This window comes from Limulus polyphemus, unplaced genomic scaffold (assembly GCF_000517525.1).
Source record: "Limulus polyphemus unplaced genomic scaffold, Limulus_polyphemus-2.1.2 Scaffold850, whole genome shotgun sequence".
Lineage (NCBI taxonomy): Eukaryota > Metazoa > Arthropoda > Merostomata > Xiphosura > Limulidae > Limulus > Limulus polyphemus.
The window spans coordinates 345,888-358,351 of record NW_013666460.1 but is presented as its reverse complement, the minus strand read 5'-3'; the positions used below and the strand labels follow the sequence as shown (position 1 = coordinate 358,351).

Here is a 12,464-nt window from a genome sequence, read left to right as displayed (position 1 = left end):
TAACTTAATATGCTTATAAAAAAACAAATATTTTATATATTCTTTAAATACTTGAATATATTCTAAAACTAAATGCTAAATTTAACAGCTTTTTGTAAGGTAATCACCAAATGAGAATTTTTATTTTTTGTTTTACAAAATATTCCACATGGTCCACAAATGTGGTATACTTTGTATGTGCACTTGCTGCTAATTTTAATATAATTTTAAATACTTCCAGAGATCTCTGTGTTAGTTAAATAAAATTATGTTAATTTAGGAGGATGTACAAAATATAGTAAACTAAGTTATGCATCTATATATGTACTTTTGAATATGTAAAGTTGATTACAGAGCCCTGAACTGAAGAGTTTGTAAGATCTACATTAGGTAAATATATGCTCAAAAGTGTCTTTACAAACTTTCTCAGACTTGGGTGGAGTATATAGAGCTAAACAACATAGCCCATTGACAGAAGGAGCAACAGAAATTAATGAAACTCCTGATACTGCTGTGGATTTACCAATTGATCAACTAGAGGCTGAAGAAGTTTTGGTATGTTTTAATTCAGAGTATCCAAGTTTGTACTAAAGTAGCTTTCTTACTTAAAAATGCTGTATACATTAATTACATCAAGTACAAAAATGACTTAGGTGATTCTGAAAAATGTATATATCAAAAAAGATGTGTAACATATATTTATATTTATAAAAGTTTTGTCTAGTTAATCTTAAGTTTATTAAAGCCTCTTTATTTGTTCTGTTAACTTATAGCAGAAATAATAATTCAGAAATACTACCTATCTGCACCACTAAGAGTCATTACCTCGTGTACAACTGGTGTGAAATTTCTTGCACATACCACAAACCTTGAATAAATTCCTACCCTTACATACTTCAACACTTATTGCACCAGCCTATGATGTAATCATCATAATGCTGTAGCTTTCCACCAACAGGAGGGCAACACAATCTCCATGTGCAGTAATCACTGTGAGCACTAGCACATGATCCTAGCTCACTCTTTCCTCAGCACTGCATGTGTACAGGTGTGAGTTTTCCTGTGTCTTTTGAGTTTCCAGTCACTTTGATCATCTGCCTTTATCATTGAATTTTTGTTCTATCCACCTTATTGCAATTTTTTTCTATAGCCACCACCACATTTCTTCTTTCTATTAATGGTATGTATTTCTACATAAATTGCTCATGGATTGCCAATTTATCATGAATTCTCAAACCCAAGTTGCTTCTACATCCAGAAGCCAGATTTTTTTCTTCAGGAGTCTTTTACACCTGTATCAACACTGACTGGAGGTACGTTATCTGTTCTTGATGTTACCACTACATTGCATCAGGTGGTTCGTTCCCTTCTGTTTATTTCTTATCATCAAGTTCAGGTCCCTTGTCATTCTCTTTCTTTGCATTCTGTGGAATCTGCCTCAACTTTGAATCATTTTGTCCATCTCTTGACACCTCCAGCCTTCACTTCCTCAACAAGGAACAGATACTTTCTCCTTCTTTATTTGTTACACTCATACGTTAGGTTTGTGACATTCTATCTCTTTCACCAGAAAGTTAGAATGACTCTCAGGTTTCTTTAGTTCATAAGCCTCACTCTTCTGACTTTCTCTTTACCCCCACCCCCATCCCTCCCTGGAAAGATGTGCCCATTCTGATGCCTTTCTATCACAACTTTTCACTGATCAACATTTTTTCTCCTCCTCCTCATCTTCATGACTCTTTCTATGGCCTATGGTCATGATCCTTCTATATTTCTTGAACTCAAGTGTCTTCTTTCAACTTGGGGCACTCCTCATTCTCCTTCATTGCCTCTTTCTTTCCAGCAATCTACTCATATTTGTCTTACCTTTATCAAACTCATTCACTATGTCTCTACCCTCCCTCTGCTTACCAAGGCTTTTCATTGCGATCCTCCACAGTTTCATATGAGGACATCTGTTCTTATTTGTTTTCCACCTTGGCTTCTCATTCTTTCTCTGCTATCTCTATTTTGGCTTAGTTTCTCTATTTTTGGGATCCTTTATCTAGCCACTTTTTATACAGACCAAATCCTTGGAATCTTAAGCTGAGGCTTTTCACCAGTAGTCTTCCATTGTTTCCCTGGTTCCCAACTCACTATACAATGGGTACCTCATGTTAGGCTAACTCCTCACCTGTTCTTTATCCAATTCTTCTGTTTGCCACCTCCCCCTCCTATATGGCAGGCTAGCACAGCTCTCAATGGTGAATTGTCTTTGGAACTGATTTTTAGCTCTGGGCCTCTTATCACACCCCTCTCCCATTTTGCACACCTATGGGTTGTGAAAGTTTCTTCTCATTGTCAGCCCTTGCAATTTTATACTTCACCTTCTCTTTCTCTTCATTCTCTTCCCTATACTCCTCCTTCCGAAACAGTACTACCTCTGCTTACCTAAATTATTGAGTGCAGAAATTAGATCCATCCACACCAGCTCACATAAATTCATTGAACATGGATATACCTTCAGAGAGGGAGAAATACACACTGAAAAACTTACTACAGATCTCCTGGGAAAAAGAGCAAGACCTATTCCAGTAGATTACAATGAGGCATGGTATTAAGTGGAAAGTGCCCTAGAAAGAAACATTCTACACAGTAGTTCTAACCCTCTGTACAAAAATCATAATGTGAAAGGAACAAAATCGCCAGATGAATGTAAGACACGAACTCCCCAAGAACTAAAGCCTGTGCTTCCCAGCAGATATCATCAACCCTGAGAACTGAGGACTAGTGTCAGAACCATTGTCTACTTATAGCAGGAATTTTTTGATCCGCCATATTAAATCTCGAATTCTTATGAACAAAGTAGAATTCAGAAAACAGAAACATTTCAAAAACAAATGAGTAGAAACAATGAAAATCAAACACAAGAAGTCGAAACTTGAAGTTGAAACTGATATAATTTGTGATCAGGCACAATCAAAATTTTGTAGTCACATAGAGAATGAGTTAAAATACATGTCTATACACTAGAATGTCAACTGAGAAAGTGAAGATTGTGCTGCAATGGTAGAGGGAGCAACCTGTGCTAGTATATATGGTATATATGATTGGTGAAGGGTAGTCACATGATCAGCACATGCTGCTGCAATGAAGGAGTATAATAGACTGATGTGCTGTTGAAAATTTTAGCAAATCAAGGTTGAGATAGCTGTGGGTGTGGGGGGGGGGGGTAAGTACCTATCAGAAATACATTTTCAGTGTTAGATAATGTTAACTACTGATCCTCTAAATTTTTTAATTCTTCAGAACATGTGGCCTCTCTGTTGATGGTGGAAATTATAGAATTTGTCTCTTGCTTCATTCAGGGCTTTTACTTCCATCTTTATTGTCCCCAGATAGAGAGGAGGCTGGCACACTACCATCAACCTGTTGTTTCTTTCTCAATTTTCCATAATTCTGGATAGACCAAGGTCAACATTTCAGATGCCCTGACATTCCCATTTGTCCTTTATCTAGTCTTTTCCTCAGTTTGTCCACAGTGGACAAGTGTTTCTATTCTGTGCCATTCCCTTTGGCTTAGCAATGGCCTCATATTTTTTAATCAGCTCATGTTGTCCTTTGCTCAGTACTTGCATCTTCTGGGCCTTCAATTCAATTATTACATAAACGACTGGCATCTACTGGCCCCCTCTCAACATGATTGGGCAATTTCTATCTCCATTCTTTTTCAGGGGGCATCTTGCCCGGGCTGGCTGGTCAAACTTACCAAGTTCTGTTTTGACTCCCACTCAGTATCTTGTCCACCTGGGCATCTTCCATGATTCCCATTGGTGTAGGATCATTTCTTCCCCTTGCATCTTCATGCCATGGGGATCCTGGTATTAAAGGCTCTTCACTCTCCTTCTCTCACTTTTGGAGAGACTTGCCTCTATAGACCCTCATCCCTCTTAACGCTTTCACTACAGGTATGGTATATGAATAAATATAGCATGAAAACATAGCTAATAATCCACATTTTAACAGTATATAAGTTCTTAATTTTATAAAGCAATATTTAAAATAAATTCTGAATCACCCCTAGTATGAGAATTGTGACATTTTTCTCTAGATATCCCCTCTTCTCTAATTTAATTACCCACCACTCCAAGAATTATGAAATTTAATGAAAATTACTCATTATAATGTTGTCATTGCTCTGGCAAAGCTTAATTTTCATAGCCTTCAATCTTATTCAGTTACAGAGCAATAAAATAGAAAGTCAGACCCCTCTTACTATGCCCACTTGTCACATCCCCTCTTTCAGAAATTGCCAATAGTTCTCTCTGACATTTAATATTATAGTATTTATAACCAATAGAAATCCAAGATTTTAATTCATCAAATGCTGTATTATATTACATTGTTTTCTGTACATAGAATTGTCTATTTCCCATCCAGTTCAAACTTTATTCCCACTAGAAACACCTTGACAAGCTTAGCTGAATTTTTAATGGCTCTTGTTGTATAATTAGAAAGCCAGAAAATTGTGATAGCTATATGACATTGTCTAATTTTTGCATGCTATTATTCTGTTTTGTTTGGAGCATTATTTGATTAAATAAAAATGATTTAGTGCAGTAATACCATTAGTATAAAAAAGTGGTGCTAAGTGTTATTGGCATTCAACAGGAAATAAAAAGAAAACCCAGGTAAGTACTTTATTTCTTGTTTTTCATGTGTATTCTTTATTATTATAAAAGTAACTAAAATGTAAAAATTAGAAACTTTATGGTTAGATAAGGTTAGACTAGGTAAAATAAAGAATAATAATAATAAAAATATTTCACCAGGTACACTTGTGAGCAGTCCATACATTACGTAATTCAATAGGGTAAGATAAGCTACATGTTTGCCAAGTGATTTATAAATTATATGATGTGAATATTAGCCAGACACAGTTCAAAGGGCAATAAAACAATAAAATGTAAGTATAAACAGATCTATACTGTTACAAGTTTAAAGCTATTAAGGATAAACAAATGTAGTTTCATGTTACAATTTGAAGTCATTCTAAAAATGGTAATTTAGATTTATTTAAATTTTTCTTATTTTGGTGTTTGCAAAATTGGTCAAACTGACCAACTTCATATAGAGTTGAATAGAGAAAATAACAGATAAAATATAAAGTTTTATTCAAAAAAAAATTTGAAATTTATTTAGGAAGTTTTAGAAATTATGCAAATGAAATTTGAGATTTTGGAGATGAAGAAAAGTATTTTTAATCTTAACATGAAATTATTTTGCACTCGGAGCAGTCAACACTTTGACTCCTATATTCATGGAGAAATTTTATTGTCTACAAATGACTTAATGAATACTGAAAGCTTACAAAACTTCATGAAGATATATCAAACATATTAGAAGGTATAGTACTGAAACTGTAAAGGTCAGTTTGGAATCACAAAATCGGCTGATTCGACCGAGCAAATAGCGAGAGAGTTAATCATGCATACACACATCCCCTTCAGTGTGCTCTGGAGGATCAGTGAAATATGTCCTGCAATCCCTTGACTGCCCTTATGTCTCTCCCTTACTATTTGCATGTCTTTCTGTAATGTTGGCTCAATTGCTTCTGTCCAACTATTCTCCATCTTAACTCAACTTCAATCTACATTGATACCTCTCTTTCCAGTTGGGATGCAGTTCTCAATGCCACCACTCTCTCTGAGGTCTATCTCTAGAGGAACAACTTCCACATAACATTCTGGAAATGTCTCAGCTTATCAGGCTTACCAACTTCATTGGTCATGGTTGTCAGGTCATCTTCTGATGATCCACTCAGACAACTCTATGGTTGTTTCTTACATCAGCTGCCAAAAAGGCACACTCTCAGGAGCTGTGCTTTTTCACCATAGAATTCCTTTATTGAGCCAACGATTGTTAAATTCACTTAGCAATATGTCATGTCTTGAGGGTTCTAAATTTAGCTGTGGGTTGCTTATCTTGGCTGGACAGGATCCATTCCACAGAATGCTCTTCCAGTAAATGTGTTCCCATCTTGGGCCAAAGCTGATTGAAGCATTTGCAAATACCCACAATTCCAAACTTTCCCTTTTTTGGTCATCAATCCAAGACTCAGCCATTTTGGCTGTTGATGCTTTGAGCCATGATTGGTCCAAATGTTTCATTATGTTATCCTCCTTTTCACCTTCTTCTTTAGTCCTATCTGTCATTTGTGACACCCCTTACCTCTTTCGCCGGTTCTATCATGGTTCAACTTATGCCATTTTTCATCTAGGGAGCCTCTTTCTCTTCCTCTTTGGATGTCCTTCTTCTGCCAACTTCAGACATCCAACTTTCATGAAGAGGTATTGCACCTTCATCTTCACATGTGAGATTTGATTTGTCCTACATAGAATGGGATTATCCCACTGGTTAGCCTTTTCTCTTTCACATTCTTGTTGGCCTTCTACTCTGACAAATCTCTCAACATAAATAGGTTGTTTATCACTGATGGTCACTTTCTATCAGGACATCCTACTCTACCACATCTTACATCCTTCTTTACCAGACCTTTTTCACAAAGGTCTGCCAATTTCAACTATTACTGGTTACCGAGGAATATGGTCCACAACTCTTGGTCTCTTGTGAGGCACTAATCCCTTCCTTTTTTATCCATCATCCCCCTCACCTGGTCTTACATGCTTTTGTCTGTCTTCTGCTTCTTACATGATTCTGATTGAGCTATTAGCCTCCTGTTCCTTATATCATTTGTCCCTGAAAACATATTTTTTACTTCTCTTTGCTTATGCTCAAAATCATTCTATTTTCTCATTGCACAGTCATTACAATCCCAATCGTCTTTTATGTCCTGTTCAAACTGACCTTTGCTATCTTGCTTAACTTGCCCCTTAAATTGCGCCATCAACCACTTTTACTATGGTATACCTACTTCTCTCAGGACCTATCCCCTTCCCCTTTAACTGGTTTGGTTCATTAGGTCATCCTTCCAGCATATTCTTCTTTGGGTGAGTGACCATACACTTTTTAATGTCATCTCCTATCAGATTTGGCATATTACAGCCTTTCAATGCCAACCATTAGAGGAAATCTTGCAGGCTGGTATGTACAATACACCTAACACATTAATTATTGACATTACTGAGCAGTTTCTTGTGCGACTGTTTTTTGCTTCCCTCCATTCTATCCAGAGGCTCTAGTATTGTGAGCTTACCTGTTCTTATCTTTTTCCATTTTGTCAGTTCTTGTACAAACTCCACATCCCTGACACTTAGCGTGACACACTTTGTGTGTACAAATTATTTAATTCACCTGACTTAGCACTCATACAGTAGACAAAAAATTGTCATATGTGAAATGGAACTACCAGTCACTTTCTTATGCTTGGTGTCATCAGATCCTGCCAAGTGGCTGGCATTACTTTACAGGGAAACTTACCAAAAATCTCCATTGAGTGTGGGATATTTATCTCACCCATCCCTGCTATGTGGAAACTATTGAGATTGGGTTTTCTACAAGACTGCTTCAGAAATATATCTATATAATTGACCTGGCCATTTTTGTACTTTTTCCAAAAACAACAGTTGTAGTCTTGCCCTCACATCTTGCTAGCACTTGCTGTTTTTAGTCGTATTGCACTGTCTTGGTGGGTACCCAATTCCAGATGATTGTACCTTATGACAGTAGTCCATGTACACTCTCTAGTGTTTCTACTTGAATTCCCTCCCCCCTTCTGATAGTGGAACATTTGAGAAACCTAACTTCCCCAGTATCAAGCTCCTGAAGAAGTTGATATGGAGAGTTTACTTTACAAGTGATTCCCTCCACCTGGTAAGAGAGTGGTTGGACCCATCCCTCATTTGGGATGTAGGGCTGGGGCATTACCTGGAAGTGTAGTACAGGACACCCTGTTACAGTATCTGCCAAGCTGTATAGGGCTTGGATTTGCCTTGGAACACAGGTGAGAGCTCTTCCTCCCCATAGCTGACATTATAGTATCTATCTCATAGCCTAAAGCCCTAGCCACACTACACTTTCTAATGTTCTACCCACTTTTGTGACAGGACTGAATTTTTCTGATATTCTTTGCTCTACTAGCACAACAAGAAAAGAAGGAAAAAAATTGGTGAAGAGTATTCCCTGTAAGAGCGATGTGGTCTCCCACTGGATGCTGCTCCGCTTGGCAACATCCAATCTCATTGAAGTCACACCACATGGGCTTTTTTCTTTTTGTCATTATTTCAGAAAAGAGGTCATCTTTGTACTTGATTAGCACTGGCCCTTTCTACATCTTTGATGTGGGATTCTAGCTCTTAGTGGTACAGAGAGATAAGTAATGTTTCTTAAGTTAACATTTTCCTTACCTGAAAAATGTATTTCAAATAGAAACCTCTCTACACCACATTCCATCCTTCTTTTCAATTTACAGTGCATTTTGTTTGCTTTATCAAGAATGAACTTATGATCATGTGCTTGTGCTCATTGGAATTACTGTACATAGAGATTATGTCACCCTCCTATTAATAGAGGGTTACAGCATCATGATTATGTGATAAGCTGGTGCAATACATGTGGACACATGGGGGTGGGAATTTGTTCAAGGCTTATGGCATGCATAGGAAATTCTACAGCAGTTACACATAAAATAATAGCTTGTAATGGTGCAGAGAGGTAAGTGTTTATCTGAAATACATTTTCAGGCATGGAAAATATTAACTCTGTTAGATATTTCAGTAGCAATTAGTTATCTTGATATTAGTGTGTTAAACTTATTTCATTAGATATACAAGACTACTTTGATTTCTTCATATACTGAATGGAAGAAACAGAACAGTTCATAGTTCAAATCAGTGTTTCTTCTGTTTTGTTTTGTGTGTGTGTTTCAGAATTAAAATAAAGTTTTCAGTTAACAGTTAACCTGTTACTTTAACATCTAAAAATGTATTTTACATATGTTTTCTGATAAATAAAAGGTCCAGAGCTTTAGAAGATAAAAAGCTTTGAACTATTCATTCTCTGCCAAGCATAACTTTCAAAAATGAGATATTAAAACATTATTGAATTCTTTATCTGAAAGAAAGATGCATGTTCATAGAGAAATAAACATGAGAATTTGATGTATATACACTAATTAAAGTATTTATGTTCAACAAATGCATGTGAATTAATAAGGTACCTTCACAGGGCTCACGTACAGACATATTTACAGGAAAATTATAATTCAAAAATTTAAATTTACATGGTATTTTATTCAGAGTATAAAAAATTTAACAAAAGTCATAATAAGATCTTATTAAGCCTTAATCAGTTGATGTTTTTTGAATTATGTACGAATATGTGATGTATATGAGTAAGTTATTCTGAAAAAATGTGAACTTTTGTTATTGGCAATATATTGTGAATAATAACAAAATATCAAACTTGGATTCTTCTTATAAATATACATAGTGCTAATAACAATCATAAAAACTAAATGTAGATATAATACTTCTGTGATCATATTGTGGGTTTTAATAAGAATCATAAAAAACCAGATGGAGATATAATGCCTTTTTGATCATATAGTGGGTTTTATTTAGGAACTCAGGACTGTTATGTACTTTTCAGGAAGCTAGTACTAGTAGTGAAATTGTGCAATTTGTATGTAAAGTTTGTAGGTTGGAGGAGAAGTTGGAGGCTATCCTAATTAAAGTGGAGACAATAGATAAAAAGAAGGGTAAACTCTTGGAAGTGGCAGCAGGATTTCAAGAGAAGATTAAGCTTTTACATGCAAAGGATACATCAGCTAACCATGACTATTAGAGCTAAAAGTAGTGGATTTAATTGTAATGAGCATTGTTCTATTGAGCAACAGATTTCAGCCCTTGGCTTGTGCAGATGAGGAATTATTGGAGGGAAGGAAAGGAAAACAAAATGATCAGAGAAGGATGTGGATGATAAACTTAAGGAGGTTGTAGTTATAGGTGATTCCTTAACAAGACATATGGATAGGATAGTCTGTGGAGTAAATAAGGAGAAAAGAATTGGATTATGCTACCCAGGGGCATATAACTGGCAGAGCAAGAGATATAATAAAGGGGGCTAGCAATGATGTAGTTTTGTTGTTCACGTAGGGGCTAATGCTGTAGGAACAGGTAGGTCAGAGTAGTTAATTAATAAGTACCAGGGTTTGATAAAGGCATTTAAAGAAAAAGGCCATAACTTAATTGTGTCAGGAATACTGCCAAGAATTAATAGTGGGGATGAAATTATGAATAGGTCACTAAGGCTAAATGCTAGGCTTAGGTTAATATGAAAGATGAGCAGATGTGCTGTTTGGACATGTGGAATCAGTTCAGTGGGAGAAGGGAGCTTTTTGGAATGGATGGTTTATATTTAAATAAAGTAGGGTCTGGCTTATTTGTAAGGGCTATTAACTCAGCTGTAAGGGAAGTTTTAGACCAGGACAAGAAAATGGTGAGGATCAGTATAAACTAAATGCAAAAATGATAAGATATAGAGAAAAGTTTAGCATAGGAAATTTATATAGAAGTAGTTCTAAGGATCATTGTTGTACTCAAGACCTGAGTGTTTGAGACAAGACCTTAGGGGTTGAGACCAAGACTGAGACCTTGCAATAAATTACACAATGAAAAGTAGAACAAGAAAATAAAAATCACATATCAAGCAAACTTTATTAACATCTTAACCACAAATGTTTTACACATTAACCCCACAGTCTTTGTTTTAATGCCTCTTCCTATGGAAAAAATAATGAATGAATAAAAAATAATCAAAAAGGTCAGTATATAAAACTAAAGAAAAACTATTATTGTTTTCCAAGAGTTTATGGTGTCAGTAAATTCTTTATTATCTTTGAAGCCAAACAGAATCACAGCAGATCCACTAGACATGTTGAATATCGGGGATAATTGCTAACATTTAATGTAAATTTGTGCACCAGATGAAGTTCACACAAACTTGTAATAAGCCTATGCATAATGCATTCTATAGTAGCAGTTATTTTTGAATAGGGAATGTTATTACTACGGATTGACATACAGGTAATATGGCAGTTGGTGATGTAAGCAAAAATAAGGGAGGCACTATAAACATCATTGCAAAGGTGTAGTACCAATTACCATGGTGTTTTACTAATAAAACATCTTTTATGCTACACTGCATCTCGTATGAACTGCTGCATAATCAGTATTTAGTGTTTAATAATCCTAAGTAGGTCTAAATACTGGTAAAACTTTCAAATTTAGCTGGTCTAATTTTTGAGACCTGTAAAACACTGAGACCCAAATGGTTTGAAACTGAGACCTTCTGAAGGGTGGTCTTGAGACCTACAATACTACTATGGATAGGCTTAATTGTTACTATTGTAATGCTAGAAGTATAAGAAATACATTATATGACTTTAGGGCACTGGTAGAAATGGGAGGTTTCGATATAATTGGAATGACTGAAACATGGTTAAATGTAGATGATTTTGATGGGAGATTTAGAAGATCAAGAAAGTTTGTCGAACAGGAAATTATGACATTCAAAAGGATGTATTAAAAAAAGTTGGCTGAAAATGTAAAAATTAACAGTAAGGATTTTTTTAAGTACATTAAGAGTAAACAAAATGTTAGAATGGGGGTAGGACCCTTGAAGGGATGATAAAGGAAGGCTTCTATCTGATGATTATGAGATGGCTGGGTTATTGAATTCTGCTTTTTCTCCAGTTTTTACTGATGAAGTATTTCACATCTTGAACAGTTGATAAATGGAAACAAGATCAAACAAAATGATCACATTAATTCTGAGCTTGTTAAGAAAAAATTGGGAATTTTAAAGAATGATAGGCTCCTGGACCAGATAATATTTCCCCAATGGTTTTAAAGGAGGTTAAGGATTGGATATGTGAGCCACTTGTTACCATTTTTTGCAAGTCTTTGAATAGTGAGCAGGTGCCAAAGGATTGGAAGTTAGCTAATGTCACTCCTCTTTTTAAGGGAGGTAATAAAAATTGTCCCACTAACTATAGGCCTATTAATCTTACATCAATTGTGGGAAAACTTTTGGAAAGTCTGATAAATGATGCATTGCAAAGTCATTTAACAAAGTTTGTAATTTTATTAGATAGTCAACATGGTTTCATTAAGGGAAAAGCTTATCTTAAAATTCTTTTGATATTCTTTGAAAAGGTTACTGCTTATGTAGATGAGGGTAAGCATTTGACAAGGTGCCACATAAAAGGCTTGTAAAAAATATCTCTACAGGTGTGGGGAATAAGTTAGCAAATTGGATAGAAGAGTGGTTAGATCGAAGAAAGCAGAGGGTTGTAAAAATGGAGTTCAGTCAAATTGGATTAATGTCACAAGTGGGGTACCTCAGGGCTCAGTCTTATGATCTTTGCTCTTTCTAATTTACATCAATGACATAGATGAAGGAATGTTCAATAAATTACTTAAATTTGGTGATGATATTAAGGTATTTGGTGTTGCTAGCTGTGAAGAGGATGCTGCTGCTTTACA

The 12,464-nt window shown here is 35.6% G+C and overlaps 1 protein-coding gene across 2 annotated transcripts in view; it reads left to right on the top strand.

The window, feature by feature from the left end:
- LOC106460861 (doublecortin domain-containing protein 2-like) overlaps positions 1–12,464 on the top strand; it is a 45,395-nt gene that overhangs the window by 28,358 nt on the left and 4,573 nt on the right. For both annotated transcript variants that reach the window (XM_022387672.1, XM_022387673.1), the window contains exon 7: positions 410–534. In XM_022387672.1, the coding sequence (XP_022243380.1) occupies positions 410–534 (125 nt within the window). The remainder of the gene's footprint in view (positions 1–409; positions 535–12,464) is intronic.